This window comes from Camelus dromedarius, chromosome 6 (assembly GCF_036321535.1).
Source record: "Camelus dromedarius isolate mCamDro1 chromosome 6, mCamDro1.pat, whole genome shotgun sequence".
NCBI classification, from domain to species: domain Eukaryota; kingdom Metazoa; phylum Chordata; class Mammalia; order Artiodactyla; family Camelidae; genus Camelus; species Camelus dromedarius.
Window position 1 is genome coordinate 27,366,641 of NC_087441.1, and position 25,386 is coordinate 27,392,026.

The window sequence follows — 25,386 nt, forward strand, 5'->3', positions numbered from 1 at the left end:
TACAAAATATAAAAAATCTGAGTTTGTTTTCTCAAAGTACACTCAACTTTAGCTATGATTATATCATATTTCCCAAAATATGTGGCAGTTTTGGTCCTCTTGGTCCTGAGTGTCAGTGCGCTGGACACTTTCATTGCAGCAGTATATGAACATGCTGTTATTTTACCAAACAGAACAGAAACACCTGTGTCAAAAGAAGAAACTTTGCTCCTGATGAACAAGAACATCGATGTTTTAGAGAAAGCAATTAAATTGGCAGCCAGGAAGGTATTGCCTTTTGACCTTGACTGGGATATTGGAAAGAAAATTTGAAACGTGCTAAGAATGTGAATGTTTGGAATTTAGGAGAAATTTTTTTGCTCCTACTTGTTTTGAGCAGGGCGCACATATCATCGTGACCCCAGAAGATGGAATTTATGGCTGGGTCTTCACAAGAGAGACCATTTATCCCTATCTGGAGGATATCCCAGACCCTGAAGTGAACTGGATTCCATGTAGAGACCCCCAGAGGTAATGTCATGACCTTTTGATTTTTTTTTTATTTGACGTAGAGTTGATTTACTATGTTGTGTAAGTTTCTGGTGTACAGCATAGTAATTCAGTTGAACATACATATGTTCTTTTTCATTAAAGTTTATTACAAGATATTGAATATAGTTCCCTGTGCTATACAGTAGGACCTTGTTTATCTATTTTATATATAGTAGTTTGTATCTGCTAATCCCAAACTTCTAATTTATCCCTCCCCTGTTTCCCCTTTGGTAACTATAAGTTTATTTTCTACGTCTGTGAGTCTATTTCTGTTTTGTAAATAGATTCATTTATGTCATTTTTTAGATTCCACATATAAGTAATATCACATGGTATTTCTCTTTCTCTGTCTGATTTACTTCACTTAGTATGATAATCTCTAAGTCCATCCAGGTTGCTGCATATGGCATTATTTTCATTCTTTTTTATGGCTGAGTAGTATTCCACTCTATATGTATACCACATCTTCTTTATTCAATCATCTGTTGATGGACATTTAGGTTGCTTCCCTGTCTCAGCTTTGTAAGTAGTGCTGTTATGAACATTGGGGTGCATGCATCTTTTTGAAGTAGAGTTTCCTCCAGATAAATGCCCAAGAGTGGGATTGCTGGATCATATGGTAAGTCTATTTTAGTTTTTTAGCTCCACAGTAGCTACACAAAACTACATTCCCATTAACAGTGTAGGAATATTCCCTTTTCTCCACACCCTCTCTGGCATTTATCTTTTGTGGACTTTTAAATGGTGGCTATTCTGACTGGTGTGAGGTGATACCTCATTGCAGTTTTCATCTGCATTTACCTGATAATTAGTGATGTTGAGCATCCTTTCATGTGCCTATTGGCTATCTGTATGTCTTCTTTGGAGAAATGTCTATTTAGGTCTTTGTGACCCTTTGACCTTTAAACAAAATTTGTGATATTGTAAAATGGCAAATTCAGTAAGCTTGACTAGTATTCTTCCTGACAAATAATCAGTCCATGCCATTGGACTTAGACCCCTTTAATTCTTCAAATGCGTACCATCTGGCATGCCTCCTGTTTGGTAAATGACTTGAGATGATGATGTTTGGTTGGTTATTTATTGTAGTTTTCTTTAATTAATAGTATGTATACACACAGTTTTTATAATAGATGTGCATAATTGAGTTTCAACAAAGTGAGAAAGTTGTGATATCTAGGACTTATATTCCCAAATATAAGTAAGTTGGTTCACCCATGAACATCTGCCTCCCTTGTAGGGATGGTAAAAAGATGAATGGGTTTATGTTTCCAGAGGACTTTCATACTGGCATGTGATGTACTCAGTGTGGTGAATGGAAATTGCATAGAACTTGAAAAAGGAGGCACTTTTCTGAGACCACATTCTACCACTTCCTGGCTGAGTGATGTGGGGCAGACAACCTAAACACTTGACATCTCTGTTTCTCTATGTGTAAAGCAGGCATAGTAAAATTTCCTCTCCTGCTTCCCTTTACAGAGTGGACATGAATGTCAAGTGAAGTAGTACACATAGAATCTGTACACTATTTGTCCTCTCCAATTTAGCTATTATTATTATTTTTTTTTTTTTTACAGAAGGAGCTAGACCTGAACTCTTGTTTTCTTGTCCTTCAAGAAATTTTAGTAATTGATTATAGCTGTGATTTAGGCATAGCTTTCTTTAAAAATTTTTATAAACATAAGAAAGCTTTATGAAAATAAATTATTTTAGGTGTATTTACCTTTTAAAATAGTTCATTTGTTATTCCTTTAAGTGACAAAAATCAAGTTATTTAATTTGCTACTTTGAAATTAGCATACATCTGATCAGAACTGTCATCTAGGGCACGACAGGAGGAACTTCTTTAATGACACTGACCATTTGAAATTGACTGGAGTATTGCAGCATAGGAGCTCTACTATGTGAGTCAAGTCTCCCTTGGGATTTTCCCCTGCGGAAGAATATTCTCTGAATGTTGCATAATCTGTGTTTACAGTAACCACGCTGATTCAAGGTCTATTTGATTATGGAGCTTTTCCCAGAGCAGGAAGCGCTCATTATTTGCAGTAATTCAGGAAGCTTATACTAAAATACACTCTATTTTCCTACGCTGATAAAACTGAGTTTCCTAGGGGAAAGATGTCCTGAAGCCTGATAATTGGTCTCCAACGAATCGTGTTAAGTAGGGAAGGTAGGTGACTGATGAAACTTTAACAATACTGAGTCTTGCAGACACTTACTCGAATGGCAAGCTTTCAGCTCTGTGTTGTAGAAAGGAGAAATCCAGTGTTTAATACAATGGCAATATTGGTAAATAAAGCCTCCACTTCTTCCCTAGCAACATTTATCCCTAAAATGGTAATAAAAGATCACATGGTCATCCCTCTGTGTTTAAATGCTATCATTCAGTGTACTGATGCATCTCGTGCTTTTCTGGGCTTTCCCCATGAAGAACTAACAGGGAACATTGAAGTGTCCCAATTAATTAGCCAAAAAGGAAAAACAAAATAAAATATATGATAGTTTTATTAAAGGTCTTAATGAATAGGAATGCTGACAATATGACTGTTTTTCCTGAAGGTAAAATAAAAGAAGGGGTCTGAAGCAATCATCACAAATGTGTCTTTCTATTAAAAGATTAACTCAACATTGATTGCAGAGGGCTGAGAGACCAATGTAGATCCTGAAGGCTCTCTAAGAGCAATCAAGTCATCAGTGTCCTGGGCTGCTATAGTTACAAAATTCATAATGGCCATTATTTACTGAGCATCTACTTGGTTCCAGAATCTGTATATGGTGCACTATGCACATTATCTCATTCAATTTATGGAGCAGGTATAACAATTCCCATTTTAAATATGAGGAAGAAAAGGGGGCTTAAGGTCTCACAGTTGGTAATTAGCATGGCTGGAATTCAAACACGGCCATTTCCATCGAGCCGTGCTAATGGAACAGACTCGCAGTGCCTGGAAACACCATATTATACCTGAAATTTCCAGTAACTAGTGAATCCACTTCTTAGCATATTCTGATTTCTAGAAATACTAATCTTATTTTCCACCAAAACCTCTCGATAACTTGCTTTGCTGTTTATACTGCCTCTGTTGTATATTCATAAACACGACTCATCTTCAAATTAGTCTTTCAAATATTTAAAGCCAGCTATCGTCCCACCTTGTTCCCTACCTCAATCTCTTTTTATTTCTAGGATAAATATCTCCAATTTGGATGGTTTGGGCATGACTAAAAAGCAACTTCCTAGTCTGTATTTTTCTCCGGGTTTCTCACATGGGTCTTCTACGGTAGAAGGGAAGCCATCGTGTTGCATTGACAGACAAGGGCTCTGAGGCAGCATAGTGAAATGCTATTTTTCTTTAATTTTAAAAAACATTTCCAGTACCCAAGGCGGCATTTGTTCTCTGTAGATGATCTGTATGGGACCAACTATTTACTGACTCCTGGGAGGACTGTGGCTTGGATTATGGAAAAGGTCCTCCCAACTGGAAGAGTCTGTTGAATGTCAAGCCCTTCATTTGCCTTCCTGGGAGCATCTCATAAGAGAAAGTGTTGCTTCTCTTCTTTCTCCTCTTCCTCCTCCATCATTTCTGTGCTTCAGTATTGCACCACAATCTGGAGTCTAGAACATAAAAATAACCAGCTTTTATAAAGATGAAGATTGTATTGCATGTGAGTTTTGAAATCTTTTCTGTTGATTCTTTTTTTAAAACAACTTTATTGTGGTATAATTTCTGTACAATAAACCACACGTATTTCAGATGTACAATTTGATGAATTTTGATAGGTGTATACACCTGTTAAACCACCACCACAATCAAGATATCTAACATTTCCATCACTCCCCAATTTTGAACTCCCAAATCATCCCCAAGAAACCCAATCAAGAAAATGGGCAAAAGACCTAAATAAACATCTCTCCAAAGAAGACATCCAGATGGCCAACAAGCACATGAAAAGATAGTCAACATCGTTAATTGTTAGAGACATGCAAATCAAAACTACAGTGAGGTATCACCTCACACTGGTCAGAATGGCCATCATTAAAAAGTCCACAAATGATAAATGCTAGAGAGGGTGTGGAGAAAAGGGAACCCTCCTACACTGTTGGTGGGAATGCAAATTGTTGTAGCCACGATGAAGGACAGTATGGAGGTTCCTTAAAAAACTAAGAATAGAGTTATGATATGATCCAGCAACTCCACTTCTGGGCATATATCTGGAGAAAAATATAATTTTCTGTTGATTCTTAACCAACGATGGTCGTGTCATAGGTAATGGGCAAACAAAGTATCACTTTGGAAGTTCAAAAATCACTAATGCATGTTAAGTTCAAGGCAATGTCTACTGAATTAGGTTTGGCCACACCCCAGTACAAGAAAGACTCAGCTGCCTGGCTAAGAACAACACCATCTACGTCGTGGCAAATACTGGGGACAAGAAGCCATGCAATGCCAGTGACCCTCAGTGTCCCCCTGACGGTCGTTACCAATACAACACTGATGTGGTGTTCGATTCTGAGGGAAGGCTGGTGGCGCGCTACCGTAAGGTGAGAATTACATGTGCCTTAGCTGAGCTTGACTTAATTCTTTTGTTTGTGATAAATACGTACACTTGTCTGTTGAATGTTGGTGAGAGAACTGTTCTGAAAGCATTTCTTAATTACTACATTTAGTTGAAAAGGGGATTTAATTTACTTTGGTTGCATATAAGGGTTTTGAATTTGAGTGAGTCATAAAATGGCAGAACATTAAATATGGCAGAATATTAAAACAGATGTGCTAATCACCCTAGTAACCCCATAAGGATTTTAATATTCCTTGAGAAAGAAGGGGGAAATGCTCTGTTTAATCACATGATTTAACAAGAGTTAGTTTTTTGGGCCTAACTTGTTAACGTTTGGTACCAAGCTTTGGTCACTCATTCCATTAGGATGTTTGTGATGACAATGATAGAAAACCCCCAACTGGAATTGGCTTGAAAAAAAACCCCCACAGAATTTCTATGCTTAGATACCTGAGAAAATATAAATCATAGAAAGGGCAGCTCTGATTTCTGATGCAGTCTGTCCCTCTGAGGCCCCAAAGATGTCATCACCCCTCTAGATCTTAACTCTTTGTTACAGGTTTTTCTTAGGCTGACTGTCCTTTTAGAAGCCACACAGCTGCTGGTCACAGAGCACCCATCCTTATAGCAACAAAATCCGGAAGAAGACTGAATTTCTCTTCCCTAGAAACTGTGCAAAGGCCTTTTCATTCCTTGACTCCCAGGAACGGAGGCCACATGCTCTCTTTGAGTCTGTCACCTGGGGATGAGGAATGGGCTGCCACCTAAGTGGAGGGCGGAGGAGCTTGGGATCCTCACTGGGGAGGGGTGAGGAAGGAATATTGTCTGAACACTTAGGCACACATCAGGGCAAATAAAAATCTGAGCAAAGCATAACACTGTACTCCTGAGCCCAGGGTAAGTGGAGTTTAGGAGTAATAATCAGGCTGAAAAAAATTGTTAATGGCTTCCTAATTAACAAAGTTTAGCTATTGCATTGTTTAAATTGATTTTAAATGTACTTCACTTATATAAACCTAGCAATACCAGGGGGAGATATGACCAAGTTTATTTGATTAATGTGTTAGACCTTCACAGGGGCAGTGCTGCTGGCATTTAAAGAATACAGTAGAAAAGCATCTGAGACTTGTGAGGTTCAAAATTTCAACCTGTGACTTTAAGACAGAAATAGTCCCCTTTTAAATATAATTTCTATATATGATCTCATCGGTTGATTCATTGGTTGTGGGAAAATGAAGTGTTTGATTAATATCACAGTAAAGAAACTTACAGACTGAAGTATATTGGGTATGATTTACACAAGTTTATGTGTAACAATTTTAAATACGCACATCAACATACATGGGAAAAAAGATTTTACGGGTATTGATCACTTCTATTTGTCAGTTTTCTTACTCATTTTCCTATTCTTTGCTTTTGTTAACAGTACAATCTTTTTGCACCTGAAATTCAATTTGATTTCCCCAAAGATCCAGAATTTGTGACTTTCAACACTCCTTTTGGGAAGTTTGGCATTTTCACTTGCTTTGACATTTTTTCCCATGAGCCGGCTGTGGTGGTGGTGGAGGAGTTTCAAGTTGACAGCATTGTCTACCCCACGGCCTGGTACAATACGCTGCCCCTCCTCTCGGCTGTCCCCTTCCACTCAGCGTGGGCTCGAGCCATGGGAGTCAACCTGCTCGCTGCAAACACCCACAACACCAGCATGCACATGACAGGTACATCCCACCAGGCTGCCCCAAGTGGCAGCCACACTCTTGGGACAGCTTCAATCATTAAGTGTGCTTTACTTTCTTTCTTCTTCTTTTTTTTTTTTTAAATTGAAATATAGTCAGTTTACAAAGTTGTGTTAATTTCTGGTGTATAGCATAGTGATTCAGTTATACATGTATATATATTCCTTTTCATACTCTTGTTCATTATAGGCTATTACAAGCTATTGAACATAGTTCCCTGTGGTATACAGTAGGAACTTGTTTATCTATTTTATATATAATAGCCAGTTTCTGAAAATCCCCAAATCCCAATTTATCCTTCCACACTCTCCTTCCCCCCGGTAATAATAAGTTTGTTTTCTACGTCTGTGGGTCTGTTTGTTTTGTAAAGTTTGTTTTGTAAGTTCATTTGTGTCATTGTTTTAGATTCCACATATAAGTGATATCATATAGTATTTTTTTCTCTTTCTGCCTTACTTTACTTAGTATGACAATCTCCAGGTCCATCCATGTTGCTACAAATTGCATTACTCAATTCTTTTTTATGGCTGAGTAGTATTCCATTGTGTATATATACCACAACTTCTTTATCCAATCATCTGTTGACAGACATTTAGGTTGCTTCCATGTCTTGGCTATTGTATATAATGCCACTGTGAACATTGTGGTGTAGGTATCTTTTCAAGCCATGCTTTTCTTTAATGATTCTTTTATTAACTCTAATGCCACAAAATGAATAGTAACGTGGATTTCTATATGAATTTCTATTTAAGGAACATTATTCCTGTGGATAAAGAAGGAGGCAAACATTATATTCTCAATTTCACATGAGGGAAAATTGGAATTAGAGAGAAGCCAAGTGACATTAATAAAAAACAAAGCCAGATCTAAGGAACATTGTAGCCAACATCCATTAGTAATATTGAAATAAATATTGCTGTTGAGATGATAAAATCACTTTAGACTTAATCAGGTTTTTAGAGTTTATCTTTTATGTGTAAAGGATATGTTCAATGTAAAGCAGGCTCCCCTCCTGACTGCTTTGTTGTTCTTTGATACAGATGAAGAATCTCAAACATAAATAATTTAGAGAGGTCCATGGGGAGCTAAAATTATTCTTCCTATTTGGGAAATTTTCTAGTTTGTTGTTAAGTTGGCTAAAGAAAAGGGAGCTTAAGTAAATGAAATAAGCCATCCAAGTCAAATAATGGTTTCAGTGCCAGCAGTCCCCTTTGGGGAAGCAGAGTCAAATTGGGATTTAGGCCAAGGTGAGAGCTACCTCCTTACTTATCTTGAAAAGGCTTATGCTGTCATCATTTTATATTTCATTTGTTACAGGAAAGATTCTATTAATTTGTCACCATGCAAACTTTGGAAGTAATCTTTGTGTTTCTTTATGTCACCCTTAGGGAGCGGAATCTACTCACCAGACGCCGTCAAGGTGTATCACTATGACATGGAAACAGAGAGTGGCCAGCTGATGCTCTCAGAACTGAAGTCCTGGCCTCGAAGAGAAACCATCTCCCCTGCAGCTGTTGACTGGAGTGCATATGCCAGAGCTGTCAAGCCATTCTCATCTGAGCAGTTGAATTTTCCAGGGATGATTTATTTTGATGAGTTCACCTTCACCGAGCTGAAGAGAAATGCAGGAAATTATACAGTTTGTCAGAAAGACCTGTGCTGTCACTTAACTTACAGAATGTCTGAGAAGCGAACAGATGAGGTGTATGCACTTGGTGCTTTTGATGGACTGCACACAGTAGAAGGCCAGTATTACTTACAGGTAGAAACACTCAAATTGGTTAGAGTTTAGTTTTTTTTTTTTTTTAACTAGTTTCTTTCCCCCCTCTAGGTCATCATTGCATTTCTTTAAGAATTGTGCTGGATTCAGTTATTTGGAATAGTATTACATTTTTCACTGAACTGTTCCCCCCAGAACACTTTATTATTTGTTCAGTCTTAGCGAGGACAAAATTAGTGCCCTTGGCTGCAAAGTGAAAACATGAAGCAGATTGATTAGTTCTTAGTAGACTGAGTTCAAGTTTAAAAAGCTGAAACTCCCATGTATTCTCTTTTTCTGTCAGGTTACTTTAGAGCTGTGGTTTTCAAACTGTCTTCAGCTAGAGTCCAGAGCAAGAAGTTCATTTCCCATCATAACTCACTGTATCTAAGATGTATGACTGAGTTAAAAGAAATACCTAACTGAAACATTTTATAAAATAATTCAAATCAGAATTAGAAATAGTTCTAATTATGTCCAAGGCACTCTGATTTTGAAAATTCTTGTCTATTGCATTTTGCTTCGTTAAAAAAAAAAAGAGTTAATCTTGACACACTAAATTAATTTTAGGATTCACTAATAGGTGATGATCTGAAATTAAAGAAAAATCTGCTTAAGAGGCAACCTAGCAAATATTCCTCTATTCCTTGAAATTGTGTATTTTAGCCAAGAAAATATTTCCAAGATTTCTGACCACTTCTCTTCTTTTCCTACATAGATATGCACGTTACTGAAGTGTCAAACCACTGAACTGAGAACTTGTGGGGAGCCTGTGGGGTCAGTTTTTACCAAGTTTGAGGAATTCTCCCTCAGTGGCACATTTGGAACAAGTTATGTTTTCCCACAGATCCTTCTTAGTGGGAGTCAGCTTGCCTCTGAAACACATTATAAGGTAGGAGGTTTTCAGGAGGATAAATTCCTTTGACCAGATTGCGTAGACTGGCATAATGAAAATCTTTGAGATAATGAGACCGTATTGCAGTATTGTGGTTCACATCATACAAAAACACTTTATTTGTTTGTTTGTTTGTTTGTTTTTCCTGGGGGGGAAGGTAACATATAAGAACACTTTAAAGAAACTATGATATGGAAGAAAAGTTGTGATTCTAGATTGTCTTCAGTCTGTGATGAGGATTTGGGGTTTATTTTTCTACCTAAATATGAGTTTGAGATCCAAGGCAACAAGCAGGTTATGGAGGAATTAAAATAAAAACACTGATTGCCGATGATGGCCAATAACCAATGTTCCCTTTATTTGCATGGTGGAGCAGGTCCAAGTTCAATACATTAAATAATGCATCTTCAACTTATTTCATGGATGTATTATTCTGAGAAGTTATAATTATGATAGTAATAATTGATACTTTGCATAGTGTTTCTTGAGTTAAAAGAACTCTTTTTCATACATTATCTTAACCTCCAGTGCAACAGATTTATTTGCTGCATGTTCATTCAAAGTCCTTCTGATATTAGACCTTTAGATCTGAAACAGAGGTCTTTTGACACCATGTTTTATGTGCTTTTGACTATTTCATGCTATTTTTAGACTGATATTGTCAGAGAAGTCCTCTGGGCTGGACATCAACTCTGCATTGGAATTCATCCTTTGCTTTCTTTGATCAGGTTTCAAGAGATGGACGTCTGCAGAGCCGAGGACGAACCCCTTTGCCTGTCTTGGTTCTGGCCCTGTATGGAAGAGTGTTTGAGAGGGACCCTCCGCACTTAGGGCAGGGACCCGGGCGATGACAATGATCCTTTTCACCGCCACACTTGCCTGATTAGCCTGGCAACAAGAGGGAAGAAAAAGAGAGAGCCCTTAGTGTCTATGTAGAAGTGATGGTATGAATTTGCTGAAGCAACAAACTTAAGAAGATTTAAAAAGCAATGGATGGGTGTCCACATTTGACATTTTACGAATTCCCTATAGAGCACAAGCTTATGCCTGGATGCTGCATTCATCTTCCATGTAGGTGCACTAAGTATGTGTCAGTATATCTGCGTAAAGTGCAATGTGTATTTAAGTGGAAGAATCCTGCTCTAATATGCAAATATTGAAACTCTCATTTGTGTATGCATAGGGTAAGCGTTGAAAATGCAGACAGTACTTGATCCTAGTCAATTAAGATATAGGAAGTTAAAAAACAAGGGTATTTTTGAAAGGAATTATGTATAGCTTTTTAACTAATTAAAATTGTTCTGTTATCTTTTCTACTCTTATAGTCTATTTGTATGGAAATTAGGTACTTAGAATGGAAATTTAAAAAGAGAGAAGAATAAATGGTCTCCTTCAGATCACATGTTTTTTCCTTCTGAAATTATTCTATCCTAAAATCTACCCAGTCTTGGTTAAGCCTCCTCATCCTCAGGGATTTGTTGTAACCTGTGCCAGACTAGAAATTTCCTTAGAGAAGGCCTGCCACATTCCTCCCAATTACCTTTGGTCACTTGACCTGGCGCCCTGAGTCCTTTTCCTGGTTGGTCACTTGTTAACTCTGGGAAGAGACACACCTAAGAGTGAGTGGGTTTCTCTAGAATGTGAGGGAGAGGTTGAGGATCATTTTGAGTTTGGGGACACATTTCTCCCCACAAAAGATATGGCCATTGCCTTCCTAGACTTTTCCCAGGGGTTTCTTTCCACTCAGTTTAATTTAATCCAGTTCCAGGAAGCAGGAGACCCTCTGAGCAGCAGAATATACCCTTGGTCTCTCTGCTTCCATTGTTCTTGGAATTTTCCCCAGGGACTATAACACTTAAATTCTAGGATTGTACCTGTGCCCCTGACTCCTCTGTTTGTGCAGGATGTGGGTTTCTTCCTCCCTGATGGCCTAGGTTGGTTCTTTCTAGGCTTCTGTCTTCTCTCTCTTAGACAGTTGTCTGGAGGTTGCATGAATGCCTGGTGGCCCCAGCATCCTCACCACCCCTTACCTTGTGCATCTTACATAAGCCGACCTCTGCCCCTTCTCTAGTACTGTTACGGAAATGACAGGCCAGCCAAGAAACAAGCACCACTCGGAGGATTGGAGTACTCAGATTTATTACGCCGGCGGGCTCAGAGGGGCTTCTGCTCCGAAGCTCTGAGCACCTCCAAGACGTGTGCATGAGGTTTTATAGGGTTAATTACAAGCTTGGGGTATTTGGCCAATAGGCATGGAACAGCTTTAGCAGCATCATTATTACAAAAGTAGAGGCAGGGAGGCAGCAAACCAACATTTCAAGGCCAGATATGTCTCTTTGAAAATCCAGCTGGCTAGCAAAAAAAAACAAAAAAAACAAAACAAAACAAAAAAACAAAAAAACGATCAGGGAATCAGCAAACTGACACTTATTAACTTAGATTTACGAGTTAGCCCAGCAGAACTCAGATCAGTAATCTGGCACTTGTTACACTTAGATTTGTTAGTTATCTTGTTAGCCCAGCCCGGCTTTTCCTTCTCACTTGTAATGTAAACAACTTTATCAATCAGATCAACGTCAGTAAGGAAATTGACACAGTGTTCCAGCCATTAAGTATTAATAGCCAGGTGTACATACTTGGTAGCAATACTGAGACAGATTTCTAATCTTTCATCACATACACTACAATTCTGACTCTGATCCCACTTCTTAAAGAAGCATAAAGCAAACTAACAAACTGACTTCCCTGATGCAAAACTGTTTGCTGATTCATTCTTTACCGAGAATAACTTTAACCCAGAGGCTATGCTCCGGGAAGAAGATAATAGGCTGATAATCTCAGAAGAATGGACAGACCCTCCGGAGTTCCTCCTGAAGATTCATTGAGTTTAAGAGGAAGGTAGCACCCTGTAAAATGCCCTGATTGTTATCACCTTTTCTGTTCCATCTAGTTTTTCTGTAAAACCTCAAGACCCCAACCCTAAGATGGGCTCACAGTCTTTAAGTCATTACCCTGCTGTGACTCCCTTTGCTGGGCAAAGCTGCTCTTTTCTTTGCTCCTAAAACTCTGCCTCCAAGTATGAATTAGCTTTCCATGGTGCAGAAGCTGATTTTTCAGCAACATTCTGATTACCAACTATAATTCTGACATCTGATTTTGATGTTGGTTTTTTTTCCCCACACCACCAAGCAATTCTCTGACACCAGTCCTACAATTCAAATCGGTTCTGGCATTATCTACCTGAAGATAGTGTCAGATCCCATAAGACTGCCCTCTCTCCACATCAGACTCTGGTAGCAAGCCCAGGTGGTCACCTTGTTGCCAAAAGATTGGCTCCCTTCCCTGACAAGCCAAATTGAAACTCAGAGACAGGGACTTGGAGCTTAGAAGAAAAGAGACAGCTTTACTATTTAGCCAGGCAAAGGGGACTCACAGCAGGCTAGTGCCTTCAAAACTGTGACCCCACCTTGGGGATGGGGTGGGGTGATTAAATTCTACATAGCTTAAACAATAAAGCATCGGTAACAATCAACAGAATCATTTTCTTGTCATAAGATTTAAGAGTGGCGTCATGATGTCTCCAGGCAACCAATTCTATAGAAGCCAGCGGTTGTCACTTTTTCCAGCTCTTTATCTCATAAGTGCCCAAGGAGTGGTCTTCTTGGTATTTAGCCTATTTTGTAAGGTTAAAGTTTGGTGACCTCCTCCCTGGAGAACAACTCAGAAACAAGTATGATTATTAATTTCGATTACTGGAATAAAGCAGAAACAGTAAAGTTAATAGCTTTATTTTAACAATAGGTCTGGAGCTGTGAGTAGCAAATGGTCACTTAGGTCAGTTGACTGTTTTAAGGGTAAGCATAAGAATAAGCAATCTGTTAGCCTAAATGTGGTCATTTAATTCTCCTTCAACCTGTGCTTCTGACCAACTGGCTATAGACTAGAGGTTTCAAGGACCTTATCCTTGGGTTCCATGAATTTCCTAGAGCTGCTCACAGAACTCAGAGAAACATTTTACTTACTTGATTACCAGTTTGTGACACAAAGATATAACTCAGGAACAGCTAGATGGAAGAGCTACATAGGGTGAGGTAGGGGAAGAGGCTCTGAGCTTCAAATGTCTTCCTGAAGCATCCCCTCCACACCATGTCCATGTGCTCGCAAACCTGAAAGCTCTCTGAACCCATCATTACGTAGACATGATGGATTAAATCATTGACCATTTGTGATTGAACTCAATCTTTAGTTCCTCTCCCCTCTCTGGAGGTGAGGGGTGGGGAGACTGAAAATTCCATGCTTCTAATCACGTGCGTGGTCCTCCTGGCAACCAGCTGCCATCTTTAGGTGCTTTCCAAAAGTCACCTCAATAACAAAACAAAGGAGATCTTTATTGCTCTTATCACAGAAAATGACAAGGATTTTAAAAGCTCTCAAGGGGAGAAAGGCCAAATATATATTTCTTATTATAAATCACAATATTGTACAAACATATGTGTGTGTGCATACAGATATACACACGTATTCAAATGGTTCTTCAGAGTTCACCAGATGACCTCAGATGCTCATCTTATCTCATCCTCAAAACCACTCTGTGAGATTAATATTTTGTTGAGCTCCCTTAAATCTGCCAGATCAGTTGGGTCAACTGAGGAGATGACTGATAAGAGAAATAAACTAACTAATGTACGGCAGCAAGCTAGTGGCAGTGCTGAGGCAGGAATTAGTCTAATTCCTTAAGTGCTATATTTATTGTTTCTTTTGTGTACCTGTAGGCAGGTAGGATGGGGATCCCCAGAAGAAAAGAACCAGACGTAACTTTCTTAACATAAGATAAGCCATTTCAGTCCTAAGCCATTTTGTGATCTAAGCCCAGCCATAACACTTGTCCTTGCAGAACAACAGATCTCAGTAGTTAATGGTTTTAAGGGAACAAAAGAACGTAAGTACAAATAGCTATTACCAGGCCAGGAAGATAACCACATCAGAGACAATATTTCAGTAGTAAAGACTCCAAGTTTTGTTTCAAAGGTAAAAATCTGCTGGAAGTGCATTCTTGAGCTGTTTTGTGGGATCCAAATCTCTTTGAGCACTTAACCACCAGAGCAACTGGAACCTGAGACAGGATGACACTGAGTTTTGCTGACCCTCATGACTTCAATCAGCTAGAGCCTGGACTCTGTCAATCTTTGCCCCAGTGCTATACTGAATTCTCCTTTGCTTTAGCCCCTTCATAAATATGATTGCACCCTTAGCTTAAAACTTCCCCAGTTTTGCTGTTGAGGAGACATTGCTTTGGGAAATATCCCCTACTTTCTTCTTACCTGTTGCAAGTAAAAGAATCCTTCCTTCTCCTGCTCTTTGGCTTTATTGTGTCTTTTGGCAAACCCAGGTTTCGGGTAACATTAGGGATTAGGGGAGTCAGCTCAGGCATTATAAGAGAGGCTGTCGGTGTCCCACCAGCTCCAGTTTAAGCTGATGGATGGCATTCTGCTGCATGAACTGCAACTGTCCACCTGAAGACTTTCTCCCTGCTGGTATGTGCTCAGTAGACCAGAAATGCCAGGTTGATGTGGTAGTAAGTGCGGGGGGAGGGAAGTCTTACATAGCCCAATGATTAAATCTCTGTCTTGTAGTGGGCTTCGGTCCCTGGGCTGTGCCCTTCACAAGTGTTTCTCAGCCTTTTTCTCTCTCCCTTAGTTGGGACAGGCAGGCTAAGCGGGCTAGAGACAGGCTTTTCCCATCCCCTAGGAAGCTTAGCCTCTGGTGTTGTTGGAGAATACTTCTTGCTTCATGCAGGAAAAGATTCAAGAGCAAGGCATAGTAAAGGGAAAGCAGGTTTATTCAGAGAGATACACACTCCATAGGCAGAGTGTGGTCTGTCGCACTCAGAAGGGAGAGCAGCTTAGGAGGGACACACTCCGTAGGTGGAATGTGGGCCATCTTAAAAGGCAGGAGGGAGAGAGACTGAGAGGTGCGGGAGTATTTAGTTTAAAGTAAAAGTAGATACACACTCCATAGACAGAGAACAGGCCATCTCAGAAGGCAAAAGAGAGAGTGACTACGAGGTGCAGAGTTGTTAGTTTTTATGAGCTCAGTAATTTCATATGCTAACAAGTAGGAGGATTATTCCAACCAATTATCTGGAGGAAGAGGCAGGGATTTCCATGAATCAGGCCCCCACTCACTTTTGGACCTTTTATGGTCAGCCTAGGAACTGTCATGGTGCCTGTGGGTGTGCCATGAGGCTCAAGGTCTACTGGAAGTCGAATCTTCCATCTTGGTTGTAACCGGTATGTCCTGTTCTCAGTTGCTGTGTCATTCCTACGGTGGTTGTGCCCTGCTCCCTTCCCTCCTGTACATTAGTACATTGTTTCTGTTGAAGGCTGGCTTTGGTTAAGAGAACAGAATGGTCTGGACATATTTCAAAGCAAGAATTTCACTTCTTCCTATTGGAACCACAAGGTTTTTTTTCTTCATTGTTCACCCAGAGAACCTATTTGGGATCCTGGAATAAAACTCACAAAAGTATCAGGGCTCCCTGAATATCAAAACCTCCTCCACTCCTCAGTTTTTTTCTCTCAAGTTTGTTCACACTGAGCCTTCAGCAATTTGTTAATGACAATTGGAGTGACCCTACCAGTACTGGCCCCAACAGTGGGCTTCTACTACAGGTAAGCCTGTCTCGCTAACTTTGGGGGCAGTGATTGTCCCGTGACTTCAGTTCTCCGATGTATCTAAAAAAATTACTGCTTCTCAGTTCAGTTTTTTCTTGTTGGGAAGTTGGGAGAGAAGACTTCCAAGCTCTTGCTATAAGAGACTGGAAACCCAGTGGGGGCTTTCTACTTAATATTTTTATTCTAATAAGATCAAAGAAGTAATTTTTTTATCTCTTGGTGACCCGTTCCAGTTTTAAATTTTATTTCAGAGGTTCCTTTATAAATTGTTATGTAATGATTACATCTCCCTGTAAAAAATAATAAACAGAAACCTCAATTAAATAGACTTGGGAGACCAGAGGGGGAATTCTCATGCCCCTTGACGGTAGCAGAGCCAAATGTTTACTACAGTCTTTCCAACTTCCTTTTTCTCTCTATTAAAGCCTTGTCCTTCCCTTGCTGTGCAGAGGCTCACCATGGTTGTAGATCTCAAATTGCAATTCTTTGCTGATCCTGAAAAAAAATCCATCTTTGCTGGAGAAATATCTGATAGTCTGTTTGTTTCAGGTCAACATCTTTGTGAAGTGTGTGTATCCCCACCCATCTGGGAATGGAAAGCCCAGAGGGGGTCAGCAAGCAAGATCTGGGGTTTGCTATAGACTTAGGAGGTCTGGACAAGTACAACCTCTTGGTTACTTCAGCAGCCACAGAATAAATTTACTATAGTACTGAATTTAAAAAAAAAATCAGACATACCTACTTGCAAATTGAGCTATAAAAACAACCTTTAAAGTGAAATCTGAAAATAAAATGAATAATCATAAACATTAATTCTATAAATATAAAAAATATAGTTAATTTGTTACTGAACTCAGGTACAGATGCAAGGTGCTTTAATCAGAAAAACCAGCAATCTGGGGGAGAAGGTGAACTCATGTCCAGAGAACAACTCCAAAGATTCTGCTCAGCCATGACAATTTTTTTTTTTTTTAAATGGAGTACTGGGAATTAAACCCAGGACCTCAAGCATGCTAAGCATGTGCTCTACCACTGAACTGTATCCCACTCCCTGGCCATGAGCGTTTTTAAAGGGAAAAAGGGAAGGGAGGGGAAGAATCTCAGTGAATCATCAAGGCAGGAGATTGGGTTCTGCACCCTTCTCCACTGGGGGAAAGACTGGCTGACTCTCTCTTAATCTGCTTGCAGGATTGCTAAGGGGCCTGTTGGGAAGTAGAGAGTTAATCATTCTTTGCTTAATTTTTCATTCTTACTTCTTTCTATCTAGGAAAAAAAAAGTCAACAGGTTAGACAAGGCACGGTGTGCATTCAGGAGAGCATAAGTCAGGAGTTAGTTTCAACTGCTTAGTGATCTCATTCCTATAATTAGGTTCTTTTAAGGCTATAGGGGGACAGAAACGGGTGAACAGGAAAGGCACAAAAGAGCTACTTTCAAATTCACAGTTAAAACAAAATTTGTCAAAATCCATAAGCCCATTTTCTTTTTTTTATTATTTTCCTATCTTCTCTCCCCTTCTTTCTTACTTTTGTTCTCCCTCCCATTCTTCACACTCCCTTCTCTATCACTCGGAGGGTCTGCAGCCTCAAAGATGATCCCTGATGCTCCCTGTCTCATTCATGCCCTCGTGGGATCCCCTCCTATCAAGGGCACTGACTTGCATTTAATAAATAAAATCATTCACAACAAAAGTGATAGGATGTCACTCCCCAGATTACGTTACTAAAAGGCTGTAGCTTCTGTCTTGGGTGGGGTCTCTTGCTCTCTGGCTGGAGGGAAAATAGTTGCCATAATGGGAGTTTCCTCTCAGTGAGTTCTGAAGACTTCACGGCAATAAACTTATGGGGCAACAGCCAATGGGCACCTGAAGCCTGCCGTCTGTTCTGTGAGTGAGCCCAGAGCTTAGAAGTGACTCTTGCCCCAGTCAAGCTCTGACATCACCACGGGGCTTGTGAAAGAGACCCTGGGCCAGAGGCCCCCTGCTTAGCTGCCCCTGGACTCCTGACCCATGGAAAATGTTAGACAACACATGCTCGCTGTTAGAAGTCACGTTTCTGGGGAGTGATTTATGATTTAGAAATAGACAACGAATAATTCTTTTCTATTTGACCTGGCCTCCCCATTTTGAGGAGACTAAGTGAACAAAGGCTGAAGCTCAGATATTCTCATGATGAGAGTAGTCATAATTTCAAAACTGAAGAGTTATTTATTCTTCAAATTATTTATAAATACCACTGCATTTTGAAGTTTTAAAAGGTAAGAATTCCAGAAATTCCTGTTTACGTCCTAACCACCTTACTTCAGAATACAACCTAATTTGGAACTAGGATCATTTCAGGTGTATTTAGTTAAGGTGAGGTCATACTGAAGCAGGCTGAGCACTAAATCCATTGACCAGTGTCCTTATGGAAAGAGGAAATTCAGACTCAGACATGCACAAGGGAGAATACGACGTGAAGACACACAGGGAGAAGACAGCCCGATTCAGGGAGAGAGACACGAACAGATCTCCCCCTCACAGCCATCAGCAGGAACCAACTCTGATGACACCTTCCTCTGAAACTTCCAGCCCCCAGAACTGACAGCTCCTAAATTTCGGTTGGTTAGGCCACCCTGTGTATGGTTCTGTATTAGGACAGCCCTAGCAAACGACACACATGCATTTTCTTACTTGAGCCTTGCAAACTCCTGCAAAAGGGAAGGTCATTTGTTACATGAGATCTGTTTATATCTCTGTCTATTATGTAAAACCAAAATGCTTTCCTAAAGTGAGCTTCTGTAATTTATTTTTAAAGTACTAAGTTCTGGCAATCACGTGGTTTATTGTTTTTTTCTCTTTATAAATAACAGGGCTTGCTCTGTTTTTCAGCCAGCCTTTGGACTTCAACATGATTACATCTCAGTTGCTGGATTATGTGGCAATTTTGCTTTTCTGGGTCTTGAAAGCCAGCTCCCTGGATACCTTCATTGCAGCCGTTTATGAACATGCAGTGATCTTCCCTAATGTTACCCTGACACCAGTGTCCCATGAAGAGGCACTGGACTTGATGAACCAAAATCTGGATCTTTTGGAGGGAGCAATCACATTGGCAGCAAAGCAGGTACCATGTCTAGGGTGTGCTGGCTTTTACGTAGGGAAGGGGTGGGGTCTTACAAGACATAATCACTGTCAGGGTCAATTACATCGTGGGGTGACATATGGGTCAGGGTGGCCAAGAACTTGCTTTACAATCTGAGTCCTCCCTCCCTCCAGTTATTAGAGCAAGGGCACTATTATGCTCTGCTATTAGTGAGAGTAACGTTTAGAAAAGAATGGCTTGGTTATTGTTAAGTGACAACAGACCTTTGAGAACTTTCTGCAAATTCAGCAATTTTGTTGCTCTTTTCTGCCTCAGGAAGAGGGTGGAGGGTAAATGGGTCAGGGATCGGTTGCTATTCTTAGAGTGTTTGTGGCCTGGGAGTACTTCTGTGTTCTTAAGAGTTTGCAGGTTTTTAGATTTGTTCATCACACCAAAACAATTAAACTTAAGTTGCAAATTACTTAACAGTATGTATTATATTCTTCATACTTCATTCTCATTGCAAGACAAAAGCATGTATGTGAATGCATAGTAAGTCCTTGAGTCGGATGAAGGGTTAAGTTTAAGTGTGTGGTTTGAATGAATATGGTTTAAATAAGCTATTCGTAGATCAGGTAAAGACGATGGATATAAGAAGTCTGATGAAAGTCATGGGTATATGCACGTGATATATATCTATCAGCATACATTCTTCTACATACAAAGAGTTAAAAGCTTATTAAGAATTCTGAGGTTCTTTTTCACCTTTAGTCCAACTATTTCCTCAAAGGCCACACAGCAGCTTCTAAGGTGATGTTCCCACGGAAGGCACCCAGGTGAGCTCAGGTTGTGTCCCCTGGTCTGGCATCCTTCAGGGAACAGTGTCTGATCCCCCTTCTGAGAAGCAGGAATCACATTCGCAGGGTACGGAGGAGGGAAGGCTGGCGTGGAGGAGTGAGTGATGAATCAGCCCTGGCACACTCAGGCACAACAGTCGGCCAAAGGTCAGGGAGGCCGTTTATTTGCGGAAGAGCTAGGTTTATAGTTAACAACTGCAGTGAGTGCCAAGACTGCTAGCAGCCTGGAAAAATATTAACGGCTACACAAGGATGAAAAAGTTACATAGAAATGATGGCTGTGGGATTAGAAAATGGAAGTGGTTGGGCAATAAAGTAAATGATAAAAATATAGAAAACAAAAGAATTGAAAGAAAAAAAAGCCTACTGTTTGTTTCTCAGCCACTCAGTTCCCCTTGTAAGACCTCTCTTTGTTTGCTTATTTGAGAAATATTTTGATCAAGCCACATTTTTAACAGGGTGCCCATATCATTGTGACACCAGAAGATGGAATTTACAGCTTTGCCTTCAGCAGGGAATCTATCTACCCATACTTGGAAGACATTCCGGACCCTCAGGTGAATTGGATCCCTTGCAATAATCCCAACAGGTAAAGAACCATATTGTGAAAAATTTAACCATGAACATGAACTTACTTTATCTGGGAAAGCTTGGTAGAAGATCATTGTATAAGATCCACTATCAACTCTAAATTTCAAGTTAGTTTTATTCTTTTTCATCTATAGATACATTTATTAGGAAAATGAATATGAATTATGAAATCACAGAAATCAGTACTGGAAGGTAACATAGAAATCATTGCATTCAATGTGAATTTCCACTGAGGGAATGAATCTGGAGAGATGATAGCATAACTTGTTTTAGGTCACAGAGTGTTTGATTAGAGGAAGAACCAGATCTAAACTCAGCTTTTCTGAGTCCTTACCAGTGAACAGAAAATCATCTCCTTGTGTGGGTCTGTACTATTAAACCTGTGCAAGAAAACAGTAAAACGGAGTTATATATCAGTTTAGGGTTAAAATTTTTCCTTTCACATCAATAAGGTAGCTGGATGAGGCTAAAGTATATGACATTCTTAAAGCTTAAGATGATTACTGGGAGGTGATAGAGCAGAACAGTGTAAGCGGTTTGAATCAAGTCTAGAATAAGAAATATGAGGTCTGATAAAAGTAGCACTATTACTTTTAATATAAGCAAAACAATACATACCTTATACATGGAAGAGAATCATGTCAGTTAACTCAGTTCTTCCCAAATTCACTATTGCTAAAACTGTAAGAATTCCTCTTTTGGAACTGCTCTCAAAATCACACAGACTAGCTACTGTAACTGTTTAGAGAGACACTGATTTTGACAAAATTCAATATTATTGTCTACTTTATTTGTATTTCTTATCTACTTTATTTGTATTTCATTGCATCATAATTATTTCTCATTTAACCACGTCCAGAGCTTCAGATTCTGAAGGACAAGCACTCTGTTGCCACTTCCATTATGAACTGACTTCACTTCTTTCTGAATGACCTTTCCCTAGAACCAAATTTCCTAGGGTCTTCTGAAAATCCCCACCAGAATGTTCCATTTGTTCCATTTCAAGAAGTCTTGTAGCCTTTCCTTTTTCCCATCAACAAATGACATCTCCATTCCTTGCCTTCAATTACTCAACCCATTTTTTGAATACCTGTTATGTCCAGGCACAGTTCTGGGCAGTGGGGTGAACAGAAAGAACTAAAAATCTCTGTCCTCTTGGAGCATATATTCTAGTGTGAAATAGTCAATTAAAAAAAAGAAGTCTCTATCTATTTAGTTATCTATCACCTATCTATCCATCTATGATGTACAATAGAAGTAAATATTGTGGAGAAAAATAAAGCAGAAAAGGTGAATATGGTGGCAAGCATGGGGCTTACATTTTTAGGTCATCAGGGGGCTTCAGGGGACATCTAACCATCTAAGTCTAAAGACTTAAAGGAAGTGAGAGGGTAGGTCATATGGGTATCTGAGAAAAAAGCATTTTTTAAGTCAAGAGAATTCTAAGTACCAAGATTCTGTGGTTATGTGTGTGTTTGGTATATGAAAAGCAGCAATAAGGTTAGTGTGGCTGAAATGCTGTGAGGGGAGGTGAAGAAAAGTAGGACATGGAGGCAGAAAGGCAGATTGGCAGGAAGGCCCTGACTGCATAAGGCTTCGTGGGCCATGATAATGACTTTGGGACTTGAGTGAGAAAGTAGTTATTGGAGAGTTTTGAGTAGAGAAGTGACATGCTCTGACTTCAGTTTTATAAGGATCCTTTCGGCAGCTATGTAGAAAATGGACTCCAGAAAGTAGGTCACTAAAGAAGCAGGAGTCGGTTAAAAAGCTATTGCGATAATCTAGGGAAAGAGATGATGGTGTTTGAAGGAAAATGGTAGAAGTTTGGGGATTGAGAAATGACCAGATTCCAGGTAGTCTGAAGGTGGCTCTGATGGGCTTTGTTGAAAGATTGAGTGAGAAAGAGAGGAATCCAGCTCCTTTATCCCTCATACACAATCAGATACCATGTCTTGTTGAGTGTGCTTGAAACATCCAAAGCTGATTACTTTCTTTTCTCAAAGTCACATAATCAGCCACTTAGCCTGGGTGTTATGGGAATAGACCCTTATTATTTGTCTTTTACATTTTATTTATTCATTTAGCATTTATATGTCATATGCTTCAAGAAAGATTTGAGATTTCTTACTAAATATTATATAATTCAAAAGTAAGACAGTTTAGCTATAATTTAAAAATAAAAACAAAGTAGAAGCTACCTGAATAAAGGAGAGGAAGTAGTTGTTACAAGGCAGCATGGTAGTGGGCTGATTATTACAACTGAATGTACAATACAGTTCTGAGAGTTCCCGGGAAGCTGAAAGGAACAATTTGGCTTAGAAGATTTCATTGCCTCCTAGAAGAAACCTTGTAGATTTCTTGAGACACAAACTGTGTCTAGTAACCTAACTCAAAGATGAATTTACTTATTCAGCTCTTTTTCATTGACTATTTCTTATGTACTCAGTACTCCACTGTGTGGGTGTGTAGGAGTCATTGTATAAGGGTCATCCTTTACTACAGTGAATGCCTGCACCTATGATCATGGTTATGTGGCTTGCAGATTAAAGAGTCAATCATTAGTTCAACAAGTTAAAAAAAGAGCTTGCCTAATTAGCTAGTTTGAATGAAAAAGCATTTTGATATTTGATATCTGTACTGTTGTTTCAGGGTTTTGCGTGTATACACGTTTTCTCCAGTAAGATGAAAAGGCTTTGAAGTGTACCAGCCATATTTTACACTTCCGTGTCTCCCACATCATGCATTTGGACAGCTCTGCCCAGAATGTCCTTTTCCCAGATGCCCACATATCTAGCAAGGTGCTTTGTATAGTACAAGGAACCAACAAATATTTATTGAATATTTAATGTGCACTTTTTCAAAGTCATTAAATGTCTTTTTCAGTAATTGATGATTTTTATTATATTTTGAAACTGAATACTTTGAAAGCAGTCTTAGGAAATGCATTTAAATTCTTCCATTGTATCTCCTTTTTCTGTTCCTAGTAGCCCTACGACAGAGCTCTGCATACATTAAGGGCTCAGCAAATACTAGAGATTGAGAAGCAGATTTCAGGCTCACATAAGCAAAATGCATTTTCAAACTCCAAATCAGAGCACATAGTCTAATAAAGAATTTTGGAGCTCTTCTGGGTACAGCAAACAGCCTGAGATACATAATTTACACAGAAATATATTAGAATATGTGATGCAATTTCAAGATTAAAACAAGCAGGAGGAGAATATGTAATCAGGACTGTTTTAGAAATCCCAAACACTAGGCTTTTATTTCATGCACCTAGTCTACCACTTCAGGTATTTTGAAAAGGCTTGGGTTAAACATGTTTTAAGTGTTCAGTGTGTTATATTTATATCTGCATTTCAGATACTAACTGAAGCAAAAAAAGGGGAAAACTATCAAATGGTCATTTTAAAAAATATAAATGCTTAGAATAATTGTTTAGCTGTGGTACCCATCCTTGGGCTTTTGCAGGGATATGTTTTGTGGATGATTGCTGTGGTTTTACTGACATTGCCAGAAGATGGCACCAAATCTTCATTCTTTTAACAATTATCCTACCCTTAGATATTCTTCAGTAACTTTGCGTTAACCAGTTATTTCAGGGTTGTGTCAATAGAGAGTAAATATGGGCTATATGTTATATATTCTGAAGTCTCACTTTTCAAAATTGCATTTTAATTGCTTTACTGGGACAACTACTGGTAACACGATGAAGATATTTCCATTTTTTCAATACATCATTATCTTGACTTTCTCCATGTCTTTCTTTAGTTCTCTGAGCATCTTTAAGACAGTAATGTCTTTGTCCAATAGGTCTGCCATCAGGTCTTTCTCCAGGATAGTTTTTGTTGATTAATTTTTTTCCTTTGAATGGGCCATACTTTCCTGTTTATTTGTATGCCTTATGATTTTTTATTGAGAAGTGGGCATATGAATCTTATAATGTGATAACTCTGAAAATCAAATTCTCCCCCTTCTCCAGGGTTTGTTGTCTTTGTTTTGACTGAGGTAGGCTGTTTCTGTGCTGAGAGTAAGCTTGAGGTATAACCTTAAGATTTTCTCAGGTCTTATCTTAGTCTGTGCCTTTCCCTGGGCATATGCTGTGATTTCCTAAATTCTGTATAGGTGGTTGCTTTTACATGTCCTAGGCCTTAAATGTCTGGCCCCAAAAGTGGGGAAAAAAGAAGGTACAGGCACTTTAAATCCCCTAGAACTCATTTCAGTCAGTGGGGGAAGTACTTGCAACAATGTAGGTGGGCAGGGTGATTAATGGCTGCCTGCCTCTGTGTTTGTACCTCACAAGCAGAAGCTGTTATCAGTGATCAGAAGCAGATCCTTGATACTTGGAAGCCAGGGTCCTTACTGCCCACCCTGCTTCTACAAACTGCCTGCAAATTGCTCCAGGAATACCTGCCTGGCTGTCTGAAACGGTGCTGAATTGGGGGGTGCGGGGGCATGGATAACCCCTTTTAAACTAAGGGCTTAAACTGACTGAACTTAACTGCACTTTACCTTCCAAGCATTCCCCTGGAAGTTTAGTGCCTTTGAACAGACTCCAGATTTCTAAAATAATTTCATCAGCTAGATTCTGGCAGTGCAAGTTTTATTCAGGTAGAGAGATGGATTCCTGGTGCTCCCTACTCTGCCATCTTCCCAGAATCATCCTACTTCCTAGATGTTTTTCTTTCATCCAAAATATCGTTTAATACCTTTTTTCTTTTTC

At 39.3% G+C, this 25,386-nt stretch overlaps 2 protein-coding genes and 1 long non-coding RNA gene across 9 annotated transcripts in view; 2 read left to right on the plus strand and 1 right to left on the minus strand.

Annotated features, from left to right (window-relative positions):
• Positions 1-10,869, plus strand: VNN3 (vascular non-inflammatory molecule 3). The gene is made up of 7 exons (XM_010988683.3): positions 1-267; positions 380-510; positions 4,885-5,077; positions 6,521-6,812; positions 8,219-8,592; positions 9,308-9,481; positions 10,213-10,869. The coding sequence occupies exons 1-7, from the start codon at positions 55-57 to the stop codon at positions 10,333-10,335; spliced, it is 1,500 nt and encodes a 499-aa protein (XP_010986985.3). The 5' UTR covers positions 1-54; the 3' UTR covers positions 10,336-10,869.
• Positions 3,913-20,151, minus strand: LOC135321478 (uncharacterized). Its single transcript, XR_010381238.1, has 3 exons — positions 19,981-20,151; positions 8,237-8,442; positions 3,913-4,150 (listed from the first exon to the last, which is right to left on the minus strand). It is a non-coding gene; the product is annotated as an uncharacterized LOC135321478 (long non-coding RNA).
• Positions 19,037-25,386, plus strand: part of LOC105096352 (pantetheinase) — a 16,952-nt gene continuing 10,602 nt past the window's right edge. For all 7 annotated transcript variants that reach the window (XR_010381237.1, XM_064486690.1, XM_010988682.3 and 4 more), the window contains exons 1-2: positions 19,037-19,257; positions 20,531-20,661. Coding sequence is in view for 6 of the 7 variants with exons in the window: in XM_064486690.1 (XP_064342760.1) it covers positions 19,045-19,257; positions 20,531-20,661 (344 nt within the window). In the remaining variant the exon portion in view is untranslated. The remainder of the gene's footprint in view (positions 19,258-20,530; positions 20,662-25,386) is intronic.